The sequence below is a fragment of the Amblyomma maculatum genome, chromosome 1 (assembly GCF_055883805.1).
Source record: "Amblyomma maculatum isolate TAMU_Amacu chromosome 1, ASM5588380v1, whole genome shotgun sequence".
In the NCBI taxonomy this organism is placed as follows: domain Eukaryota; kingdom Metazoa; phylum Arthropoda; class Arachnida; order Ixodida; family Ixodidae; genus Amblyomma; species Amblyomma maculatum.
In genome coordinates, this window is record NC_139344.1 from 483,696,473 (window position 1) to 483,722,313 (window position 25,841).

The 25,841-nt window shown below is 48.0% G+C and overlaps 1 protein-coding gene across 8 annotated transcripts in view; it reads right to left on the bottom strand.

Annotated features, from left to right (window-relative positions):
- qtc (GRIP domain-containing protein quick-to-court) overlaps window positions 1-25,841 on the bottom strand; it is a 138,143-nt gene that overhangs the window by 88,889 nt on the left and 23,413 nt on the right. For all 8 annotated transcript variants that reach the window (XM_084607835.1, XM_084607862.1, XM_084607848.1 and 5 more), the window contains one exon: window positions 2,880-3,108. In XM_084607835.1, coding sequence (XP_084463961.1) covers window positions 2,880-3,108 — 229 coding nt within the window. The remainder of the gene's footprint in view (window positions 1-2,879; window positions 3,109-25,841) is intronic.

Sequence of the window (25,841 nt, forward strand, 5' to 3'; positions counted from 1 at the left end):
ATGCTGGCTCGGACACAATCAATAATCGCATGATGACTGGTGAGAAAGTCGCAACCCAGAATCAGTTCGTGAGAGCAGTGAGGCAGCACAAAAAATTCGGCGACGTACAAAACACCCTGAATGACAATTCGAGCTGTGCATGCCGCAAGCGGTTGAATGCGATGTGAGCTGGCAGTTCGGAGAAAAAATTTCGAAACAGGCGTCGTAATTTTACGAAGTCGGCGGCAAAGGTTGGCACTTATAACTGACACAGCGGCGCCTGTGTCCACAAGAGCGAGAACTGGGACGCCATCAACAAACACTTCGATAATGTTGGTCGCGGAAGACGGAGGACTTACACAAGTAGAGGAAAACGCAGTTCTTGCCTCCGGAACTGCAGCTGTTAGTTTTCCTCCGGGCCAGCAGGAGAGCGACGGCGCAGCGGCGAGAGGGAACGACGGCGGGGAAACGGCGATCGACGGGAGGAGTGGGAGGAGCGGTCAGGATAAAATGAGTCCGTAGAAGTGCCAGCAGGGACAGGGGGAGGGGAAGGTTCAAAGTTTGAACTGTAGTTGTAACTGTACAGACGGGGGCTATTGCGGTATGACTGCGTGCGCTGGCGACAAAGCCGGGCGACGTGGCCAGGAACGCCACATGAATAACAGATTGGGCGGTTGTCGGAGGTCCGCCATGGATTGTTGAGCGGAAGTCGAGGAGGCAGATAAGGGCGGGGCGGAGGTGGTGGCGGCGGTAACGGCGCAGCATACGCGACAGGGCAGGGTGGTGGTCTGGCGGCGACAGCGGCGTACGTTAACGGGGCTGTCACAGGCGTAATTTGAGAGCTTTGCAGTAAAACTTCTGCAACTTGCTCCTGGATGGTGCGTCGAAGTGCAGAATCTATCGATGGGGTGGTTGCGGCAGAAGCAGGGAGGAGCGATAGTTGGCGAGCCACTTCCTCCCGTATAAAGGCCTTGATCTTGGGAAGGAGGGAAGGTGGTTCAGAAGTGAGACCGCATGCTGTCGGAGGTACGAATAACCGATCGTTCACGAGAGAACGCTGGGTAGAAGCTCGTTGCTTCTTGAGGACGTCGTAACTCTGACAGAGCTGAACCACTTCGACGACGGTTTGGGGGTTTCTGGCCGTCAACATGTGAAATGCATCGTCGGAGATTCCCTTCAGGATTTTGGTGATCTTGTCAGCTTCGGACATACAAGGATCAACACGTCTACTAAGATCCACAATGTCTTCTATGTAGCTGGTGAACGTTTCATCGGGATTCTGAGCGCGGGCTTCGAGGCGTTGTTCGGCGCGCAGTTTGCGCACAGCGGGGCGGCCGAACACCTCGGAAAAGCTCGTTTTGAAGGCCGATCAGGTGGGTAGGTCGGGTTCGTGGTTGCGGAACCATAAATTTGCTACATCGGTCAGGTAAAAGAGGACGTTGGCTAACTTCGTGGTGTCGTCCCACTTGTTGTAGGCGCTTACGCGTTCGTAGGAGGATAGCCAATGGTCTACATCTTGGTCGTCGGCACCACTGAAAAAGCTGGGGTCACGCTGGCGAAGCCCACCAGAGCACAGGATGGTAGGGGAAGCGGTGGGATCAGTCGAGTGCGGAGTGGCGGTCTGGCTTGTTGCCTCAGGCATAGCGGATGGCGGAGCGAGTGTGCGGCTGCGAAGCTCCAGCGTGAGAGGAGAGAACGAGGAGCAGCCTCCACCAAATGTAAGGGTGCGTTGAAGCTCAGGTCGGTGTTCAGGTCGACCGTTTAACTAGCGCGTCAGTCTCTTGCGTCTTCGTCTTTGTCTGCTGTCTTCTTTTTTAGCACGCGCCTTTCGACATACGCTTGTCGTCTTCGTCACTATCGACAATCACCGAGCATTGGTGTGACACTACAAAATAAATAAAAATGAATGAAGAAAATGTTTGGGAGTATAGTATAATCTATGATGCTTATAGTGAACACTGACTCGAATTACTCCATAGCGTATAAAGAAACCTATGTGTATAAACAGTAAAACCCACACTTGTGACAATGACTGATGGCTTTGTTCTGAAAAAAAAAAAAAAAAAGCCTTTAAAGACCAGTAAAGAAGGTTCCAAGATAAGAACCATCACAGAGCTGTCCTAATAAAGTAAATGCACGAATAAAATGTTTAGAACTAAGGCAGGAAAATAAAATCTGTGCACAGCAAAATCACAGCAATAAAATTAAAGATGTGCACAGGTATGTGTAAGGAACCTGTGAAAGAATTTGTCAGTTACACAAAACAATGCAAAATGTTACGTGTCGATAAGAAAGGCTCAAAACAATAAAAAACAAGAAAAAAGCTATCCCTATCTTATGGCAAACAGTTAGCCCCGCTTCAATAATTACCCAAATGAATGTGATGGGAAGGGTAATTTTAGTTGGCAGGCAATGAATCCTGAATAAAAATCACTGAAAAATACTGCTCATGATAATTAACCTAATCCCCGGAAACTAATTGTGGGATCACATAAGTTGTGATTCTGCATGTATTAATTCATTAAATAATTACGAGTACCTGCAGCACGCATGGGGCACTAGTGTACAGGGATTAACTCACATACATTACATGCAACTGGAAATACATACATTAGAACAATGCATTAGAACTTGCATTAGAACATGCATTAGAAACATAGAATTACATACATTACATGCAATGACTACAGCTACAATGCTGAAGATGCGTGCTGCGGAGACCAATTGTATGTTAACCTCAATGAGCAATTATACCCTAAGTAGACGTGTTACGAGCATCGGTAGCTACCTCCAGAGAACTGTGGTGAAGGCAATGGGGGCTCTCACCCGGTCAGTCCACATACAACCTCGAATGCCTGACATTTCAGAACTCAGGACAGTGGAAACCGAGAAGTTCTCACCCGGTTGGGTGGAAGGTTGGTGGGTGGCCGAGGAGCCACAGGAGGCCAGGCTGGCTGTACTGCCACCCATGGAGTCTGCATCGGCTGCCGGGTGGCTACTGCTGCTGCAGCAAGAAGGTGCCGCCACCGGGTGGCGCTCTCCTCGAACGCGCACCGAGGCACTGCGCTTCAGCAGGCTGGGGATGCGGCTGCGGCCATCACCCTCCATCGGGCAGCCAGCTGCTGACAGCTGCACAACCCAACAATATGAAGCACTGCCCCTGCAGGGTTTTGTTTCAGCAATATGGACAGCTCGGTTCCCAATCAAAGCTGTCTTAGCAGTGAATTGTTTAGAAAAAAACATACAGAAAGTACTTGAGCAAACCCCTGCAAATCAAATCAGATATTCATTAGATTGCCACTCCCCTCACAAATATGAGCCAATCTTGAAGGAACTTGACAACCATAACATGCGTGATGTATACTTCTGCTAGGTGTGCTCTTAAAGTTAGCGTCTGGTCCTGCACTTATTGCATTTACCGCGCTTATGTCATCAAGCTGCTCACCATTTGTCTTTTGTTGGTGTTGTGAAGTTGTAGGACATAACTCTTCAACTGAGCTTTCTTGATAAAACACTCTCAAAGCCTTAAAAAAAGGATATCATAGATGCAAATCATGCCTCTCCAATCTTTACCTTCTTCTGAAAGAGGCTGCCTGCAACAAACATGGTTACCATGCTCTCTGAACAACAGCAATGCTGGGCTTAGAACAGGAATGTAGGATGCTGTCCAGATTTCGCTTAGGGGCGGGTAAGACAGCCATCTTGAAATGAAAATGCATGGACTGTATGAGTCTATAACTGTTACCATGGGGAAGATGACATATTCTGTAGGTTTTGGTAGTTATATTTTGCACAAAAGGCCTGATTTCAGCATGAAGGATGGGGGCACAAACTTTGCCCCCTACTGTCCCCTGATACTCAGAAGGCATGAGCCCATGCTGCCATCATCATCATCAGCCTGACTATATCCACTGCAAGGCAAAGGCCTATGCCATATTCCTCCAATTTACCCGGTCCTGCGCTAACTGCATCCACTTGACCCCTGCAAACTTCTTAACCTCATCCGCCCACCTAACTTTCTTCCGCCCCCTGATACGCTTTCCTTCCCTTGGAATCCACTTTGTTACCCTAAGCGACCATTGGTTATCCTTTCTTTGCGCTACATGTTCTGCCCATGCCCACTTCTTAATGATTTCTACTAGAGTGTCAGTAACTTGACATGCTGTCATAACTCATGCCAACCTTATAAAGAGACGTGCACATGCCCATGCCAGCCCTCCTAAACTTCTTTGCTTGAACATAGATGCATCTAGGCCTACACATGCACCTACATTAGGCCAAAGATATTCATGCATATAAAAAATGCACCTTCATGCATCTAGTGACGCAGACTGTTATGAGCTAGGTCTGATGGGGCACTCATTTGGTCGTTTTTTGTGTCCTCACAATGGGGGCACCCTTTCCACCTCCTCCGATCTGGACGCCAGGTGGTGGCAGTGGCAGCTGATAACAGTTGTGGGCAGTTATACACGTGGCGATGTAGCTGAGCCAGGCCCCTGACGATGTGTGTCTCCATTCTCCACCTAGGAGTCACTACAGTGCATGGATTGCCAGAAGGGCCATTGCGAGGCTTATTCCACCAGTACTTTACAACCACCTCAAACTGAGATTAAGGAGAAAAAAGTGTTGCTCAGCAACGACTCGCCAATATGCAATTTTTTTTTTCTTTCTGGCACCATGTAGTGATGCACGCTAAATTACTGCCGAAGATTTCAGCCACTTGAATGCAAGATTTTGAGCATCAAAGGGTTAATATATGATGAGGCATGACAGGAAATGGCAGAGAAATGAAAATGCACACACTATACTCTTACTATGACCATTTCTGTAGGTTTTGGTAGTTATTTTCTGCACAAAAACTGTTAGATTAAAATTCTATGTTACATATGAAAAAGAAGAAAAAAAACGTTCTTTTTAGGCATACAGATTTGAACAACAAACTTATACACTGCAACGCAAAATTTGGTTTCCCTCTCAGAGAGAAATTAAAAATTGTAGAGCTTTTTCATACATTGTAGCGATTGTATTATACAAACCCATGTGAATTAATCTGACTATATTAATCGTACGAAAATGCATTGCATCTATAGGGTGCTACAGCTCGGAACAAAAAGAAGAATTGCGTTATGCCGGACAACATATTAAGTGGGATTGTATAAATGAGATTTCCCTGTATTCGTCATACATTTCACAAATAAGATCCGCTTTCCGCTAAAGGTCTGTTCGTCAATGATAGATTTTTTGCAATCCTTAAGCTGACATTATATCGCCAGAAGAGACTTCTTTATACAATGTTTTGCTGTATTTGTACGTATTCACTATGTTTTGCATTCTTTCCACTGGAAAGCTAGGCATCCGTGTGCTGTGCGACGTCAGTGCACATTAAAGAAGCCCAGGTGACTGAAATTTCCAGAGCCCTCTCCTACAGCGCCTTTCATAGCCTGAGCCACTTTGGGATTTTAAACCCCATAAACCCCTTCCCTCTGGAGTGCCTCTAACCCTGAGAATAAATAAATAAATTTGGCACACATGTCAGAGTGACCTGCCATGGCTTGCTTGTGCCTGTCTATACCAACAAAAACAAAACCTTTCCTTGTTTTACAGATGCAACCACAACTAGAATTGTAAATTTTGCCCCGGAACTACAATTGGATAACACCCAGAATTTATGGATTCTGTACTGGTATTAAAATAATGATGGAAATGTTTGAATGGCACTCACAGAAGAAGAAAGAATGTCAAACTCCAAGGCGGAGAAGCTCTGAGTTTTTGGACGACTCTCTCCTGAGGACTCAGGGAATTACGAGGTAGCGAAACTTGCGTTACCTCGGAGATTCCGTTTCACGGCTAAGGCTATAGAGAGAACTTTCGTGGAAACAAGCCGCAAGATGGCGAGACAGCTTCCCAGTACGCCACGAGGCTGTTAAGTTTTTTCGACCGCTGGGTTGAGATGCGAGGACAAGGTCGCACGTTTGAAATGGTTCGGGACGTGATAGTGGCTGAGCAGTGTTTAAACAGCCGCCACAATCGTTTAGTTCTCTTCTTGCGAGAACGTTATTGCAAAACAGTGGATGAGATTGCTGAGGCCGTCGATCACTTTCTTGAGGCTTAGCGACAGAATAGCCTCGCGGCTTTTAAAGATAGAGCTGAGCAGAATTCAGTGAAACCGGAGGACGCAGCCCGAAACCCAAAGACTCGAATTCGATGCTTCATCTGTGAAAAGATCACACATAGGTCGGCGGATTGCCATACAAAACCGAAGCCCCCATATTGCACGTTATGTCGCAAATCAGGGCATGACACTCAGTTTTGTCGACGCCGAAGTTCAAGTGACCGGGACACATCTGCTTGCTGAACGTCCCCTCGAGATTCCTGCCCTGGTCATCAGCAGGGAAGAACATGCCGAGATGTTCGAGGGGTAGATTCGGCTTATAGTCCAACTCCAATGAATACCAGCATGCCGGTGGAACGTGGAGAAGTTCTTTTTTTTTTTCTTTTTTTTTTTCGAAGAGTTTGCCACAAGGCATAAGTTGAGAAAGGGGGAATGGGATGCAGAAGATAGAGAGTTAAAAAAAGGAGTGAAGTCCAGTTGTGCTTATGTATTCGAGAAGGTTGGCAGTATAGCGATTGTCCATTGTCCATTTCTCATAATCACTATCGCGATTCCACCGCAGGCCCACCTACATGATTATCCGTTGCCTAATGTGCGTCGTTGATGGACACGTCCACAACAAGTGACGCACATCGCAGACGTCAGGTGGAGTCTCACAGTGAGGGCACCTGTCAGTCACTGGTAGATCTTTTTCCCGCCATCGATGTCGAATAGATGGGGTCAGAGCTGCCCCTGCCCGGATCCGGCGCACTGTCACCTCCTCCTGCCGAGTAAGACTACAGGGGAGAGGGTGCGAACACGGAGGAATGAGAGTGCGTGTTCACTGGCGCAGAACTTGCAAATCGGAAACGTGGGACAGGAACGGATCTGGGGGAAGAGGGGAAGGTGGTGGATCGTCTGATGTGTTTATATGCGTCATAGCATCTGCTTGTATATTATGTGGATCGCGAGCATGGCCGCGAATCCAGTGTATGCGAATAGGACATGGGTACTTTGAACATAGCAAATGTATGGACTGTGTTATTTGGAATATGCGTCGAACAGCCTTAAGCTGTTTAAGGGCAGTGAGAAAGTCTGTGTAAAGATGAACTGCATTGATTGTAGGAACTGGTGGAAGGGAATGTATGGCATTGTAAATTGCTTGAAGTTCCAGTGCCAGAGGGGTGCACGTATCCGCGGTATATGTCACGTGAGTGTTGAGATGCGGATGAGAGGGACTATACACAAAAGTAACTCCTCGCTCTGCAGTATGTGATGCATCGGTATATAATATGCACCCTTCAGGCATATGTGCGGATGATACCGACGGGGAAGCAGTGGGGCGATTGTCCGTGAGCTGGCAGTACGACCATGGAGGTAGTATCTTTAAATGATGTAGTTGTAAAGACTGTTTGCGAGCTCTGTTTGCCATCCGCTGATCAATGAGTTCAGTGAGCGTATTTAGCTGGGCATACTCCTGAAGTACTGGTATGGGTATTAGGCGGGGAAGATATGTTATTGCACGCATAGCCTCACGATTGATGGCCTCAAGGGAGTCCCACTGTCTGCGGGTGAGACGTTGAAACTGTGCCTGGTATATTATACGTGGCTGGAGGACAGAGCGAACAAGCTGGCAGGCCGTGTGAGCACGTGCGCCGCCAGAGCGCATAGCTATGCGACGAATGAGACCTAAAGTAGCGTGAGCGGTCTTAGGATGGCTGTCAGCCACGGGGTGCCAGTCCCAGAGGAATGAAGAAGACCAAGAATGCGAACGGTTTGTACCTGAGGAATTGGGGTATTATCTATCATAAAATTTATAGTGGGAGCTTTCCGTAAACCAGCTTTATTTCCAATTCGAATGAAACAGGATTTTGTATGCGAAAGAGTTAGGCCCAAAGGAGGGAGACGAAATGTCAATACATCCAGAGCATGCTGGAGGGCCGCCTGATGGACAGACGTATCTGGGTGACAGCACCATTAGGTTATATCATCGGCATACGCAAGCACGCGTATAGAAGGGATGGCCTCTAGGGCTCGAACAAGTGGAATGAAGGCCACATTAAATAATGTAGGGGCGAGAACGGAGCCTTGGGGCACTCCTCTGTTTGAGGGGAAGTGACCAAAGGGCTTTCCATGGACACGCACACTGATTGTTCTATTTGTTAGAAAGGCGTGAATGGCGAGGAGAAACCTGTGAGGAAGACCAAGAGTTTGTAGGGAGGCAAGAATGGCTGAGTGAAGGATGTTATCATATGCCTTTGTTATATCTGTAGCGATCACAGTTCTAACAAGATGACTGTGCGGAGAGTGGTGAAGCACGTCAGCAGCCAAAGTAGCAAGACCGTCCTCCGTTCCTATTTGCGGGCGGGAGCCAATTTGGGATTCTGGATAGCAATCATGGGATTCCAACCACCACGATAAGCGAGTGGCGAGAATGTTTTCGTAAAGCTTGCAGATTGTTGGCGTCAGGGAAATTGGACGAAGGGCCGAGAGAGATACTGGAGGATGACCTGACTTCGGTATTGGAACAACAATAGAATGCTTCCCCTCGTCCAGCATGACACCAGAATGCCACACGTCATTGAATGCATCAAGCAGGGCCTGCAAAGCAGTCCCTTCCAAGTTGCGGAATAAGGAGTTAGGTACACCATCGTGCCCGGGAGTAGAGTTAGATTTGAGGCGTTCAATGGAGGCGAGCAGCTCTGCCATGGTTAGGTCAGAAGTAATCGCATCGGGGTGTTCGGTAACCGGTAAGCAAGGTGGAGAAGTTGAGGTGGAATCATAGTGGGGAAAAAACTGTCCGGCCGCCTGTTTTGCAAATGTGTCCTCATCTACATTCATCGCAAGGTGAATGCTTTCTGTGTAATCAGAAACTTGAGAAGAGCGCTCCATGGCGTGAAACACTCTCCAAAGTTGTCGATTACTCTGCTTGGAGGACAGGCGCTCACACCATGAAGCCCAACGTTGCCTTCCTAGACGCTTTTCATACCGCCTAGCACGCGCGGTAGCCCGGTGAAGAGCGGGGATAGCCGATGGGTCATCGGGGTTACGAGCAGCATAATGACTGCCTGGCGACGCAGAGCCCAAAGATTCAGGAGGTGGATGTCCGGGTTTGGCTCGTCTTCATTTACAGTGGTGGTAATCATGTGGGACGCAAGAACAGCAGAGAGAGTAGACAATGCTGATGATGGGGTGAAATCAGATAAGCGATTGTCTGCGCGTACAGAGTCCCATAATGTTATTCGTACGCTACAGCGTATTTTACATATCCGCGAAGGAGTGAGAGAGATAAAGATAGGACTGTGATCACTACCCCAGGTATCTGGTTCAACAGCCCAACGAGGGCTACCAGGGCCTAATCACCAAGTCAAATCAGGTGAATAAGGCCCACCTCGTGGACGGGTAGATGTATGCGGGTGGTTTAAAAGATGAAAAGAATTATCTGAAAAGCTTCCCTGGATGTGTGCACCCCTGGGAGAATCCGATGGGTAACCCCACGAGGTGTGTGCGCCATTGAAGCCTCCACCGACTAGAATAGAGATACCTGAGTAGGTAGAACGCAGAAAACGAACCCATCCAAGATTAGGAGATGCGGAACCAGGACGGCCATAAAAGGAAACTAGTATAAGTGGCGTGCGTACAGGCTTAACTAGGAGTGCTACCACCTCTTGGCGTGTGTTACACCAGCGTGAAAGGTCGATCGGTGTGTGGGGAACTGAAGTGTGAATATAAATTGCAGATTTACCTGGGCTGAGGGAAGAGGTGATACAACGGCGATCAGGAATGGAAGGTGAATGGTAAGCGCAGAATCCTGAAAGGAGAGGAAGTGAGTTATGCTCTTGAAGTAAGAAGGCCCACGCCTTTAGCTTTTTGTCACGAAGACGGATGTTCACTTCAGAGGCCTTATTCGCAAAGCCTCGACAATTCCACTGCGCCACCAGAGACAGTGCATTATCCATTGCGAGGCCGAAGAGCTTCTACGATGAGGGAGGTCACCTGCTCCATAAGGGCTAATATTTTATCCACTGTCGGGGTATTCGGGGTTAACGTGTTGTCTGTACGTGATTGTGGTTTGATGCTTATTGGAGGTGATTCATTTGAAATCTTATCACGAGGTATTATAGTTCTTCGAGAGGGGTGAGAGCGACGCTGTTCTCGGAGCTGGGTGAGTTCGTCTAGACATTGGCGAGCCTCTGCAATGGCATTGTCTAAAACAGCGTCTTCATCTGCGGCATCCACATGTGATTGGTGCACTGGCCGTTTTGGTGTACCATTTGATCCACGAGGGTGGGTCGCTTGTGCGTATGAACCATGCTGAGAAGACGTATGATGAGCAGGTGGGTCAAGTAAAGGAAGTGCAGGGAAGTCGGTTTCATCACATGTAAGAGCAGCGAAGCAATTACTTGTAGGAATATCTGCTTTTCCAGGCGGCTTGCGCGACGGCCTCGTTCGCTTCTTCTTTGGACAAGCGGGGGAGCGCATGTCATGGTCCGCCGATTTGCATAGGGCACAAAGTACTATTGGTTCATTCATGTCGGCCACAGCTGCCAGATAGGGCAGGTACTTTGCATGTGCCCTTCTTTATGGCAGTGATAACAAAATATACGACGAGGTCGGAAGGGCTGTGGTTTGATAATCACACCATAATAGGTTAGGTGCTCAGGCAAAGTCAGCGGGCCTTGTAGGGTGAGTAGGTATGAACCCCGGCGCCCCAGAGGCCGTGCTTGCAACACTGCGCGAGTTGAACAGCGAATGTTTGCTCGCACCTCCTCAGAAGGACTTCTGCTGTCAACATGGTAAACGACGCAATGGAGGGTGTCAGGGCCAGAGGCAAAATATATTTGCACTGGGACATGCTCATTCGCATCCAGAGGAATTTGAGTAACTGCACACATTTTCTGGGCGTCCACCAAGGATGGCAAGTTCACCGTAATGGTGTTCGATGGGCGATGGACGATGAATCCACAGTAGTTAGTAGAACCTAGAACTTGGTCAATTATGGCTTGGACACACCGGGGAGGGATAGTCGTTATATCAAAGCACAATGTAGGCTTAATGGTGACGCGGAACGAGTTAGCAGCAAGTGGAAGCGAGGCTCGACTCACTGGTGGCATCTGTGGTGGTGTCAGGGGCCGACACGCTGTAGTTGGCCTTGGAAGGGAAGACTGAATCGGTGCGACGGGCACAGTTCCTTGAGGGAGGGTTCAGGCACAGAGGCGGCGGAGCAATCCATTGGACAAGCCGAAGTCGTTCCATCCGAAGACGAAGCAGACTGGGGGCATGTAGGCGTTGATGATTGCGTGGATATGGATGTTGCGCCAGGTTGTAACACAGCGGAAATCCGCACAGCTGTCGTCGGCGGAGCAGAATCCATGCAGGCGCGTAGCCCAGCCTCGCTCGGCAACGCCGAGCTAAGCCTAGCCTGCGCCTGAGGGATCCGGTTGGACTTCCTTACTTGAGAAAGGGCCCACCGAGGCAGAAATCGCTCCACAGGGGCGTCTTCGTCATTCGTTCTTACGGAGGGCACTGTCCTACCCACACAAAACGACAGTAAATAGGCGAAACAAGATGCGTGGAGAAGTGTTCGGACAAGCAGTGTCGGTGCTGCGCGATACTGGATTTAATGACATCGCCGTGCGTCAGGCTCTGGTGCCCGAGACTGCATATACTGGTGAACGAGCCTCTTTATGTTTAGCGGATGGTTCTGACATCGAAGCGCCTGAGGCGGTGGTCATTATCAAGTCGCCATACTTCACAGGCAAGGCTATTGCTAGGTGCCTGCCAACGCCTTTATATGACGTAATTATCGGCAACGTTCCTGGTGCAAGCGCCCCATTCACTGGCATTCCGACAGTCTTCACGGGCCAGAGAAGCATACATGCCAGTGATGATGGGTCCAGTGCTTCTTTCCAGGTTCGAGCGGCGAAAGTTTCAGGGACTGGTATGGATGCCACTCAAACCGTGCTCCAATTATCTTGGCCTGTTTTTCGCAAGAAACAAGAAGATGACACCAGCTTAGACGTGTGTTGTCGCAAACTGAAGAAAACCTATCAAGAAAAAGGGTAGACGGCCTACACCTTCCATCTAGTTGATGGCATTTTGTACCGGACTTATCAACTTTGTCCAGGAAAAACAATCGAACAAGCCGTCGTTCCGAAGGTTTTGCGCCATCAGGTCCTCATGCAGGCATATGAGAGTGCACTTGCAGGCCACCAGGGTGTCAAAAAAACTACCGCAAGAGTGCTTGATGACTTTTACTGGCCAGGGGTGCAAGCTGACATTAAGCGGTTTGTGAGGTCTTGCAATCCATGTAAGAAAATAAACACGCTAAAACGCTACAAAGACTGCCAGCCGGTGAATGCCCTACAAGCTTTATCTATTGTTGTTGTTGATAACGTCGAGTTTAAAACTCCCTTGCCAACGTTCAGTGCAGATCCTTGGTCCCGGAGTGGAATAGGGAACCCAGACTCGATACAGAAGATTGAACTGGTGAATGCAGAACGATACAACAGACAATGTTAGTCTCTGTGCTGTTCTCCAATGCCGTGGGAGCTTTAACGTCGCAGAGCACATCTCAGACAAAGCTCCTGGAGGTTTCGTCGTGCTTTTCATAAGATGTTTCTAGGAGTTTATTTCCTCTATGACAAGTGTTAATGTTACTTACTTGTATTAGTACAAAGTGTTATTTTTTTTGTGCATGTGCGAGTGACACACTCTCAGCAGACAATAGTGTGGCCACTCTGTGGTGTGTACAGTGATGTGTTGTGCGGTCCCCCAAGAGTGCATCAGTGTCATGTTCCCAAGGCTTTTTTTTTTCACGGAAAAAAAAAACTTCTCAAAGGGGGGGGGGGGCATATTTGTGAAGAGCCGCTGTGAGAGAAACTGAAGAAAGACGAAGGAGAAAAAAAAAACACGCTTGGAGAAAACAAGAAAAAAGATGAGAATGTGAACGTAGAGGGTGGCTCGAGGAGCGCGAGGCACGAGGAAAAGAGAACAGGCGAGCTGCGAAGCCGATTGGTTGTTCACGAAGCTCGGAGCGGTGCGTGTTCTGCCAGGCCTGACCCGGGGATCCAGACCTGGGGCCTACCTGCCGCATCCTGTCCTAGTCCTCTTGCTGTCCCAGGCGATCGGACCAGGGAGTAATACAGCTTCAACTCATCGCCGCTGCTGTAATGGCAGCTCTTCACTGGCACGAGCGTTCGGCGCCATGCTGGACCTAGACACGTCGAGGAAACCCGACTCATCGGCCGTGGAACGGCAACCCGAGGCCTCATGCCTCCACTGAGCCCCGTCCGGTGGCCTAGCCTTCCGCTGGGCTTACTGAGGCCTTTGTGACTACCTGGACTGTGACTACCCGGAACGCCTGCACCAGCTTCCTTTACCCAACGAACTGGTGACTCTCCAAAAATTTTGTGTTTAGTCTTCGTCTTACTTGCTCATCGTATTTTCGTCCCGCCCATGTGTGTAGATAACATCATTCGTCGCTAACTTTGTCGGTCTGGTCATGTATTTCGATTGGTGTCCTTGAATAAGCCACGGAACAAGGTGAGCAGTAGAACTGAAGGAAAGAACCTCACAGCTACGCAGCGACTGAAGTGAAAGAAGTGGAAGCGACTGGGTGGTTTGAAGAGGAGGCTGACGAAGTGCGAAGAATGTTGGCCTGGCTGACGGTTCTACCTTGAGTCCATCCCCCATCATCTGCTCTCATCTGTGAATAAACGCATCCCATCCATAACAATATTTGGGAAAGGCTGGCTGCGTAAGTCGCCCTGGATCCGCAGGCCGTTTGTCGCAGCCGCCGCTTAGCTATTTTCCCGCCTCTCTACTTGGGAACCAACATCATGTCAACTCAAGAGGCTCAGGCACAAGCTTCAGAACAGCCCAGGTGTTGGCTACTCCATCAGGAACCCCGCACGTTTATGGGTTAACCTGATGATGACATTAAAGACTCTGACCCACTATCAACGAGTCAGGAAGTACAATCCTTGGGATCCCATTACTCAGCTCGGTAATGTTGTCTTCTTCCTCGCCGGGACTGCCCTTCTCTGGTTTGAGAATCACGAGGACAAACTTGTCATTTGGATTCGGTTTGTAGACTAAATACCCAAGTGCTTCGGTGACACTTCAGCCAAGAAAAAGAGAGCCGAGCAGACCCTTGCACAAAGAGCTCAGGTTCCAGGTAAGTAAAGTACATTGAGGAAGTGCTCAGACTTTGCCGCCTTATAAACAGAAACATATCTGAAGAGGGCAAGGTTGGCCACCTCTTGAAAGGAACTGCCAAAGACATCTACAACTTTCTCATCACGAAAGAGACCCTTGCTGTATGATGCAGCAGTGTCGTGCGTTTGAGGCACTCAATAGCAGCTTGGGCTTGTTGGTTATGCATCTTGAGGTAACAGTGCAAAATGTGGACGGGAGCACAAGAATTAGAAGCCAGCACAACGAGCACTCGTTGTGTCGTCTTCTAATTCTTGTACTCCCGTCCACGTTTTGCACTGTTACCTCAAAGGGCACTCAAGTCGAGGCGAATTTCCCCAAAATTTTGTCGGCTAACTAATGTCACAAGTGTCGCCAGCATCAACCTCCCTGCTTCTGAAGACATCGCCTCAGTGGTTCGGCGGATCGTGCGTGAAGAGTTGTCTTCTCAGCTACAAGGTGCCACCTATGATAGAGGACATGTCCCTTCAGCTAAGTATGGACCAGCCTACTCCCTGGACTCATGTACCAATGATGAGCGGCGCACAGGCCAGGGCGGACATGACCGGCCCCTTTCTGAATTTTACGAAGAACGAAGTCAACTGGATCAATATTTTTTATGAAGAATTTCTGTCCGAACCACCTCGACACACACCCATCAGATTTTCTCATTCGAAGCGGAGTCATCCCTCCAGTTTCTAACCAAGAGTAACCAAGAGGCGCCGGTTTGTTACAGCTGCGGACGCAACGGGCACATCTCCCACTATTGCCAGCGTTGTCGACCTGCGCGTCCTTCCACATGACGGCCATCTCGATTTCAAGATGCCGCGCCATGATAGTCGCCTGCTTCTCTTCGGTAATCCCCTTTTCCCGGACCAACCGCTCTGATTCTCTTGCCTCCAAGTGCAGCATGACTCCGTCACCTATCCGGCCGCGGCGTTCAGTCGCCTCGTCGTCGCGTCAGTCCGCCACCCTTGGGAAACTAGCTGGTGTAACCGATGGAGGTAAGGTCGCCGGCAGTCAACTTCGCCCATACCTCTTCCTATTGTCATGCTGAAGAACAAAGTGTGTGTATGTGTGTGTGTGTGTGTGAACAACGTTTGTACAATCGCTTTGGTGGACAATGGTGCCGCTGTGTCTGTGATGACACTTTCATTTAGAAATCGCCTTGGCCAGATAGTTGTGTTTGCGTGGGACCGAGCGACCACATTTTGCACCGTTGGGGGCAAAAGTTTAGCTCCTGTCGGTCTTTGCTCAGCCTCTGTTGAATTGGGTGGCACAAGTTTCAGAACCGAATTTGTTGTGTTACCTCGTGCCATGCATGATGTCATTCTTGTCATCGACTTTTTGCACGAGTGTGGTGCAACACTTGACATTGGAGCCGGCGAAATTTCTGTGCGATGACACATGCTGTCAGCATTAATAGAAAATCCATCCCTGAGTCAAGACGATTTGCCTTTTCTCGAGCAAGATATGGCCTTGCCAGCTCAGACAGCTGCTTTTGTCCCTGCACAGTCTTCCGGGCTTGGAATAGGGCATTATCAACTTGTGATTGAACTGAACACTTGCAACGCATTGAAGAAAAATGTGTTGGTCCCTTGTGCTGTTATCGACGCAGAAGACTGTTGTATGCACCTGTGGGCCTTGAACCTATCCGCATAGCCTGTGTGTTTGCCGGCTGCCTCTAAACTCAGAAGATTTGAGCACTATCTGACAGCCCCCAAACTATACCAATGATGCCAGACTATTTTGATGAGTTAAGAGCGATGACCAGCAAGTCGCTATCCTCTACCAATCGACGTGCACTGCAGGATGTTCTCGCATCTCGTGCTTCTGTGTTTGACTTTGCTAGGACAGCATCTTTCTTCTGAGACAGATTCTCGCATTAAACATCCAATTAACACAGGGAATGCCAATTCCATCAGGCAGAAACCGTATCGAGTCTCTTCAGTCGTGAGCAGAATTATTCACGATCAAGTGCAGGACATACTGCAAAAAGGAGTGATTCGGAAGTCTTCCCGTCCATGGGCCGCGCCCGTAATACTAGTGAGAAAGAAGGTCAATATATGGTGATTTTGCATTGATTTTGCGTCGATTACCATCACTTGAATGTGGTCTCGAAAAAGGACGTGTACCCACTGCCACACATTGATGACGCTGTCTACTATCTCTGCTCTGGGTATTGGCAAATACCGATGTGCCCTTGCGACAAAGAAAATACTGCCTTCGCAATTCCTGACGGCTTGTTTGAATTTAATGTAATGCCATTGTGTAATGCGCCTGCGATGTTCAAGAGTTTCATGAATACGATTCTTCATGGTCTCAAATTGGATATTTATATGTGCTATTTTGATGATGTTATCATCTTTTGCAAGACATTTGAAAAGCATTATGAACGCCTTGGAATCATCCTTGACTGTATCGGCAGGACTCATCTTGAATTCTTAAAAACTGCCACTTCAAAGAATGACAAACTCTTGTTCTTGGCTTCCTTGTGGATAACGATGGCATTCGACCTGGTTCGCAGAAGCTTGCTGCAGTTAGAAGCTTTGAAACGCCACTTACGATCAAAAATTTTCACGGTTTTCTTGGACTGTCTTTGTATTTTTGCCACTTTATCCCTGATTTTGCGCACCTTGCACATCCCCTAACTGCTTATCTGCACAAGGACTCGCAGTTTGTTTGGACACTAGGCTGTGACTCAGCTTTTCAACTAGCTGAAATTTGCTGGCCTTGGCACTTTTTCTGTGCCACTTTGATCCTGCCGCAGCCACGGATATTCAGGCCTTGGGGCAGTTCTCGTACAGATTCATAGTGGTGCCGAGCACGTAAATGCATATGCCAGCCGCACCATAACAAAGTCGGAGAGCAATTACATTGTAACCGAAATGGAATGCCTAGCTGTTGTCTCTGCCATTCAGAAGTTCCGCCCATATCTATATGGACATTTATTTATGGTCGTTACTGATTATCATTCCCTATGCTGGCTCATAGGCCTATGCGATCCATCTGGGCATCTGGTGCGTTAGGCCTTACGCCTGCAGGAATATGACTTTTGTGTCACCTATAAAAGTGGTCGTCGCCACAGTAATATAGACTGCTTGTCGCGCCATTCGTTGCCAACAACTATCGGGGAGGCAGACTTCGAGAAATGTTTGGCCTCACTTTCCAAATACAGAGAACTTTCGTCAAGAGCAACAAAATGATCTCACGTTTCAACACCCCCAACACAGGAGCACGTGCTACAACATTCGTCATGTAAGATGGACTTCTGTACAAGAATTACTCTGCTGATGGCGCAACTGCACTTCTGGTTGTTCTGGAAAATCTCCGCAATCATGCACATCATGCCCGACAGCATTGCATCAGGTCACCTTGGGTTCTCCCGTACATTTCAGACTTTGCCAGCGCTTTTACTGGCCGAAAATGTATAAGACCACACAACAATACGTGTCCAGCTGTGACCAATGTCAGCGCCTCAAGTCTCACAGGTCTTCTACAACCGGTCAAGCTATCATCGGCGTCTTTTGAAAAAGTTGGTATCAACTTGCTTGGCCCATTTGCCAAGTCTTCAGACGAACGCCGCTGGATTATAGTCTGTGTGAATTACTTGACCAGATATGTGGAGACTGCAGCGCTCGTATCCGCCAAGGCAAGTGATGTGTTGTCGTTCATGCTGCACTCGATTGCTCTCCGCCATGGTGCTGCGCGTGTTATTGTCAGCGACCGCGGATGGCAGTTCGCTGCCAACATCGTACAGGAGTTACTTGGGTTGTGCGTCTTCGATTACCACCACTCCACACCTTACCACCCACAGACTAACGGACTTACTGAGCGCACAAACCGCACTCTCACCAACATGCTGTGCATGTATGTCACATCACACCACCGAAACTGGGGCACCATGTTGCCATTCGTGACATACGCATACAACACCGTGAAGCATGAAATCACTGGGTATTCCCCGTTCTATTTGCTCTACATCAGAATGCCCCACACATTTTTAGAAACTATGTTCCCCTTCTGTCTATCAGGTCAGGAAGGTTGTCGCCTGTGAACTTTCTCAGAGTCCAAAGAACGCTATGACAAGCGCTGTGTTGAGGCCACACATGCTCCTGGAAATTTCATGTGGCTTTGGACACCTTTATGGAAGTGAGGCTTGTACCACAAGTTTTTGTTCAGGTGCACTGGGCACTTTATCATGGTTAGTCAGCTAAGTGATGTCATCATCAAAGTTGCCGCCCTCAAACGTCGCTCCAGCACCACCCAAGTGGTCCATGTGGCTCGTCTTAAGCGCTGTGTGCGTTGCCCAACCTGACTTGCTCGAAGACGAGCTTCGTCTGCAATGGAAGAAATTGCTACGCGCTACGCAGAAATGATGTCATCCGATCACATCAGACTTCCTCCAGGAACATATATAAAACGCAAAGTGAAACAAGTAACACTGCTGCACTTCTGGTAGTTTGTTTGTTGGTTGGTTAGTTTGTGGGGTTTAACGTCCCAAAGCGACTGAGGCTATGAGAGACGCCGTAGTGGAGGACTCCGGAAATTTCGACCGCCTGGGGTTCTTTAACGTGCACTGACATCGTACAGCACTCGGGCGCCTTGCTTTTCACCTCCATCGAAAAGCTGCCGCCGAGGCCGAGATTCGATCCCGTGTCCTTGGGCACAGTAGTCAAGCGCCGTAACCACTGCGAGCCACGCCGGTGGGGTTCTGATTTTCATGAAAGCCGCCTTGAGCTCAGTGCATGGTGCAAGATCTTTTTTTTTTTTAATTTATTTTTAATTCCTATTAAAGTTACACGAAAGCAGAACAAGACAGCGCCTAACTAAAGCAGTATGACGTACAAGGTGAACAGGCCTGCATTTCATGCACAAGGTTTGATTATGCTTCCTGGAGAGCATGCTTAAATCTAGGTTCGCTTATAAAAAAAAGTAGCACTTAGAACCGGGACTGAAAAGCAACACATGCACCAACTAGCTCGAATCCATTCTCTGCATCAGTTCACCTATGTTCACATCTGATGTGTTCATTACAGACAGTACCCACATATACAAAAGGCGGAAACCAGATTGCCTGCACAGTGGTGGAACTGGCAAGTGGTTTCTTGTAGCAGTGTTTGTAGCATTAGAAATAGCAGTTTGTCGAAGAAATTTTAAGTTTTTTAGCAAAAAAAATGGCATTTTGTAGCAAATACTTGAACTTTTGCAACAAAAAAAAAACAAAAAAAAACATTTTGTAGCAAAATTTCAAATCTCAAGACGCTTAAATAAAGAAGGCTTGTTTTATTTCTGGAACCCAATTGCTCAGATGTTTATAACGACCATAATCATGCAAGAACAAGCTTCAAGCTCAAGTGCAGTCTAAAGTGCTGTTCTTTCCTTCAGTTCAGTTCAGTTCAGTCGTTCATTCGTGTCCGACTCTTCGTGACCCTATAGACCATATCACGCCACGCTTTCCGGTCTCTCACTATCTTCCTAACATCACATAACTTCATCTGCAGCACCTCGAGGATGCAATCTAACCATCGCGTTCGCTGCCTACCCCTTCTCCGGTGACCCTCAACCTTTCCCAACATCAAATCTTTCTCCAGCGACTCCTCTCTTCTCATCAGATGACCAAAGTAGCTGAGCTTTAACTTAAGAATTTGACCCTCCAATGAGCAGTCAGGGTTTATGGTAGACAATATCGACTGATTTGATCTTCTGGCTGTCCAAGGAACTCAAGAGTCTCCGCCAGCACCACAATTCAAATGCGTCAATTCTTCGGCGGTCAGCCTTCTTCACAGTCCAACTCTCGCTTCGATACATCACAAGTTCTTTCCTTAAAATGCCCCAAATTAAATAAGCAGAAGGTTTTGCTAAAAACAAAGCCGTTTTTATTGAGAGGGAAGGCATAATGGGAGACATGCAATTACGCTATAAACACTGTAGCCTTGGAAAGAAGGTAGCTAGCTGTATTAATATAAAACTTCTCTGTAGAAATTCAGAACTGCCACTTCTTAAAACTGACCCATTCTGCAATGTCCGGAATACCGTACTGCCTGATCGCCGCATCGCATTCTTTGAGAAGGTCAAGAGCCCTTTTGAGTCGGCTCGCCAATTGATTGAGGCGCTTCAGAGCAATTTCTCGGTTATCCTTGATCAAAATCTCAGATTTCCGCAACGCAACCTCATAGTGGTTACCGACCCGCTTGATGTTCTCCTCATACTATTTTTTTCTCTTGCCTTGATGACTCCAGCTTGGACAGTGCTGCTGCGAGCCTTTCCTGTCCATTCTTCAGAAGGGCTTGTCCACTCTCAACGCCTGCAAAAGTTTTAGACTTGACGCCTTTTGAGAAAAGCTGCTCAGCATTGGTGCTCATATTAGTGGCCAGCCTGATCTCTTCTTGTACCTTTTCCTGATTCTGACCTCTTTTCTCGATGTCCTTATCCTGTACATCAGGGTAACGTCGGGGCGGCTTTTTCCTTCAATACCTGTGCTAATTAGAGGGAAAGGGGGAAGAATATTTTTGCAGGTCCTGGGTGATGTTTTTTTTCCCCTTCAGAGGCGCGCTGTGGGCACTGCTCAGCTTAAAAGGCGCGATGCGCGGGGATGTGGAGTCAGCGCCGATGCCGTGCGTTCGTAATAAGCGACACAGGGACTCGGAGTCTGCTTCTTCGTAGCACACTGCAGGGATTGTGCGTATGCTTTCCTCATTGTAATGAAAACGTCCAAGGGTACTTACTGACCGTATGTGGGGCTGCAAATATATTGGGCACTTGCATACAAGTTAAGCTGTGAAATTATACAAGATGCTCCACATAAGGGGTTGTGCTTAAGGTACAGAAGCAGCCAACAGAGTCCAGTGCGGGCGCACAGAAGCAATCAAATCCTTAGCGCCCCCCCCTCCACTGCTACTCAGACCATCACAGCCCATACCTCACTGGCACAAAAAAAAAAAAAGGAAGCAAGCGTGCATGCTGCTCCAGCTGTGCTTTGCTGAGGGCAGTTCCAAACCATTACTCGTTTGAAACTGCGCCGTCTGCCTTGGCCAGCCTGCTCGCATATCCTACACACACACACACACGCACACACATGCGTGTGCGTGCAAGCACGCAACGAGTGCCCACGGCAGCTTGAAGCCGTCACGTGTTTGAAGCCGCCAAGTGTTTGAAGTGTTTCGAACTTTCAACGGCCAGCCTGCCAGCCTCTGCTTTCACCCTTCCCGCGCATTGGTCTTGAGAGATATCTTGCAGCCTCCTCTCACTCCCTCCCAGTAAATAAAAAAGAAACACTGGCAGAAGACGCAGAAGTGACGTAGACAAACGTCAATTTTGTGTCACGTGATTGTCCGCCCAAGACCTGCAAAAATATGTAAAAATATTCTTTCGCCTTGCACAGCATTGCCAGCAGACTGGTTTTGCGACAGTTTCGCGCAAAGATACCCTACAAAAAGATGGTATGGAGCAGCGTCTGGTGGGCTAGACTAGCTTTGGGCAATGTCATTACCATGGCAACGACGCTGCAAAAAAGCGCCGCTACAGGTTGAGTTGGACAGGCAACCATGATGGATAGCTTCCGATGTGTCAGCAGAATTAAAGCTGTGCTTCTCATAGGTTCTGCCCAAAACGAGCACTGGGCGAACGAAATAGGAGAGAGGCTCCCTCTCACAATGGCTCTGACACGCTGTCCTTTTATTGCGAAAGCAATACTACTCTAGGTTTCGAGCCTTCAGCGTAGCGTGACCGGTAGCCACACCCACGTGAAGCTGTGACGTCACACCCCACGTGGGCTGGCAGGAGCTGCCAAATTGGGTCCCTTGCTTCACATGGGACGGTTACGTCAGAATTAGCCTGCTAGGACCCTGGAAATCACGTTACCCCAATAGGCCACTAAGGCATGTTCATACGGCTTGTTTAAAGCAGGGCTATATATTTGGGCTGAGAAAGAAGAATGCTCGGTCACCCACAGCTAATGCTTTCGCTCAATATTTGGATCAGCAGCGTCGAATAACTTTCGTTTCCGCGTGCTGATTTTTATAATTCTTTTTGAACTGACGTCGGCACGGTGCAAAGAACTTAGAGGTTGGCTGGAATTAGTGGCCTGACGGACGTCACTGTGCCACTTAAGCCTTGCTGCCCAGAAAGTGAAGAAACACCCTTCTTATGCATCGACCTCATACAAGTTACTTTGGATGGAAGAAAAAAAAAATGTGGCAGGGTCAGAGCAGGCAAGATCACCCCACATTGGTCTTTTGTGTTTCTTCTGTGCATCCCCTCTCTTTTGGACTGTTTTTTTTTTTCTGGATCTGGGTTTGCCTGAATGGCAAACAAGCGTTAGCGGCGGTCTTGAGTGCTTCACCAGTCCCATCATGTTCCATGAGGCTGGAAACAGCGACATCGTTCTCGGTGACTCCCTACAGCTAGGGTAGTTTTTAGACTTATCACCATGAGTGCCGGAGCAATTTGGTGGCTTCTTTAAAATTTTTCCGTTTCCTTCGAAGCCTAGTTGTAGTGCCTGTGCCCTGTTCAATTGCATCTGTTTTCTACACAACTCAGGCCCAGTGAAGGAGGAAGTGTTGTCACCAGTGCCTTTAGTGTTGCCATATACGTTTTCTTATACAGAAACTACGCTTTTTGTGGAACATTAGCCCTCGCCCCTCGAACTCCGCAGCTTTCCCTTCCTCACCTCATCACCTCTGCCCTCCCTCACCCTCACGAATTTTTCAGCGCTGATCCTCCCTCACCCTCCCCTCACCAAGTCAAATCCTCACAAGGATGAGGGTGAGGATGCCCTCATGAGGGTACACCTTCGTGAGGATGCCCATGTCTGGAGGATTAATTGTTCTTTGCACTTTTCACAGGCCTTGCTTTTCCAATGCAGTGCATATTTCATTGTCGGCACCTGTTTGAATAATTACCAGATGGCTCTTGCCCGAGATTCACCACAGTATGAACGCAGCCCCCGGCGTTTTTATTTTTAAGTATGCTTTTAGCTTTGAGAAATTCGGGTTGCTAAACATAAATGATCAACGCGGCTTGACACCGCCGAAAACAGATGCAGAAAAGAATATTTTGCGCCTACTTCAACTCAATAACATTGGCATAGATCGAAAATAACGATAAATAACTGGAATATTAAAACTGCTGAACGTGAGGTTGAGGGTGGGCAGATGAAATGAGGGTGAGTAAGGACCAGCATTTTTTTTTTGTGAGGGTGAGGGAGAAAAGGCTGAAACGAGGGCACCTACCCACCTCTGTCCATAACAGTATTAATCTTTTTGCTGGTATTCTCTGTCTTTGGCTCTCTTTTGGCCCCCAACTCCCATTGGTGGTATTCCTTCTTCATCCTCAACTTGCTTTCAGCGTTTGGCCTCCATGTAGAAGGGACTCCTCGTCCTCACCTTACCTTTGCCACATTACCGGTACTCCTCGTCTTGGGCCGCATTACCTTGGCTACATTCTGAGCCCGTCAGGTGTGCCGTTCAGATGGAGAAACAAGAGATTGTTTAGCAGCGAGTGGTGCTTCTCTTTGCATGTCTGGCTGCATTCTTGGGGTCTTGTGCTTCTCTACGCCATTTCTGTGACTGTTCAGAATCTAAGCATTTGTGAGACCTACCCCGTGAAGCCTTGCTTGTAGACAGTTAACTATTCATCACACACATAACCATCTTCCAACTACTGACTTGTCAGAAAGATTGTGCAACCCTGCTGATGATGTCCTCTCTCTTATACTAGCAACGCCATGCTGTGCAAACCAGTTCCTCCCCCTGCGGTCTCGCTCAGTGTGCCGAGACCTGCCACCATCACTCACTCCTCTGCTGTGCTCCCAACATTCCGAGCAACAGAAGAAAATGAGCATGATTAAATAGCAGTGCACTTCACAAAACCATCCACATTTTAAAGTATTTTCCACAGCTCAAATTTAATGGTGAATGGCTAATGTGCAAGGATGTTTAGCAGATAGTTGACATGCAAGTGAAATGAACGTTTTGAATTACTTGACTCAGGGGTGGAAGCAGGCTTGAGCATTTTAGAGAAGCTTTGGAAGCAGTAGTAAGGCCATTTTGGAGCAGCTTTGGAGCAATGAAACCAGAGTTTTGGAGCATTTGAATTATGTTTTGGAGCACGTTTCTTAAGTCAAACGCTTCTGATAATTGCAGTTTTCTTTTTCTGAAATATAAAATCTCCAATCTTCGCACTCATCTATGTCAAGACAAATGACCAAAGCATGTAAAGATATATAACACAGGCCAACCTTAGCAAAAACTTGAAAAAGACTAGCAGCAAACGTAATGCTTGCAGGTGCACTTCATTATTGAACATCTAGTCTGACCTAATGTGTCTACAGGTGCAGCGATGGCGTAACGGCAGAACATCCGCCTCTCATGTAAGAGGACCGGGGCTCAAATCCTGGTGCCACGCAATTCTCCACCGGATAAAAAAAAAAAAAAATCCGTGTGTCGATGGAATTGCATAAACAGGTTTGGGGTGCAACCTGATGCCAGTGAACACCTCCGGCAACGCACTCCTTCACCAGAACAGGAGTTGGCCACCGTGGTGCAGTAATTGGCCACAACCTCTCATGATTAGCTCCATAAGGCCCCGGCCCTCAGTCACCAGCAGCTGCGGAACAACTGACCACGGCGGCAGTCAGACCTGTGACGCAGCAAGGGGTGCTAAGAATTCCTGGCTCTGCTGGACAGGCCAAGATTGGAAACTAATCCTGGCAACATTTAACACTAGAACCCTAGGTAATGAAGCTAGTTTAGCAGTACTGTTAGAGGAACTAGAGGGTATGAAATGGGATGTCATAGGGCTTAGTGAGGTTAGGAGGCCGAATGAGGCATATACTGTACCGAAAGATGGGCATGGACTGTGTTATCGAGGTTTACCGGAGAGGCGAGAACTAGATTTCCTTTCACTAAGTACATAGTGGGTAATATAGATGAATTCTATAGTAATAATGAGAGGGTGGCAGGCATCTTAATTAGGCTTAATGAGCGGTATAAACTGAAGGTTGTACAGGCCTATGCACCAACATGTAGTTATGATGACCAGGCAGTTGAAAGCTTCTACGAAGATGTAGAATCGGCAATACGAAAAGTAAAGAAGCAGTATACTGTACTAATGGGCGACTTCAATGCCAAGGTAGGGAAAAAGCAGGCAGGAGACCAGGCAGCAGGTGACTATGGTATTGGTTCTAGGAATAGCAGGGGGGCGTTACTAGTTGAGTTTGCAGAGTGTAATAGCTTAAGAATCATGAATACCTTCTTCAGCAAATGGAAGAATCGAAAATGGACATGGAAATGTCCTAACGGGGAGACTAAAAATGAGGTTGACTCATACTGTGTTCAGCCCCCGCCATTATGCAAGATGTAGAGGTCAAGAAAGCATTAGAAACTATGAAAAGGGGGAAATCAGCTGGAGAGGATCAGATAACACAAATTTGTTGAAGGACGGGGGAGATATCGTGCCAGAAAAACTGGCCATCCTGTATACGCAACGCCTGGTGTCACCGACGGTACTGGAACCAAGGAAGAAGGCAAACAATATCCTCATTCATAAGAAAGGGGATGCTAAGGACCTTAAA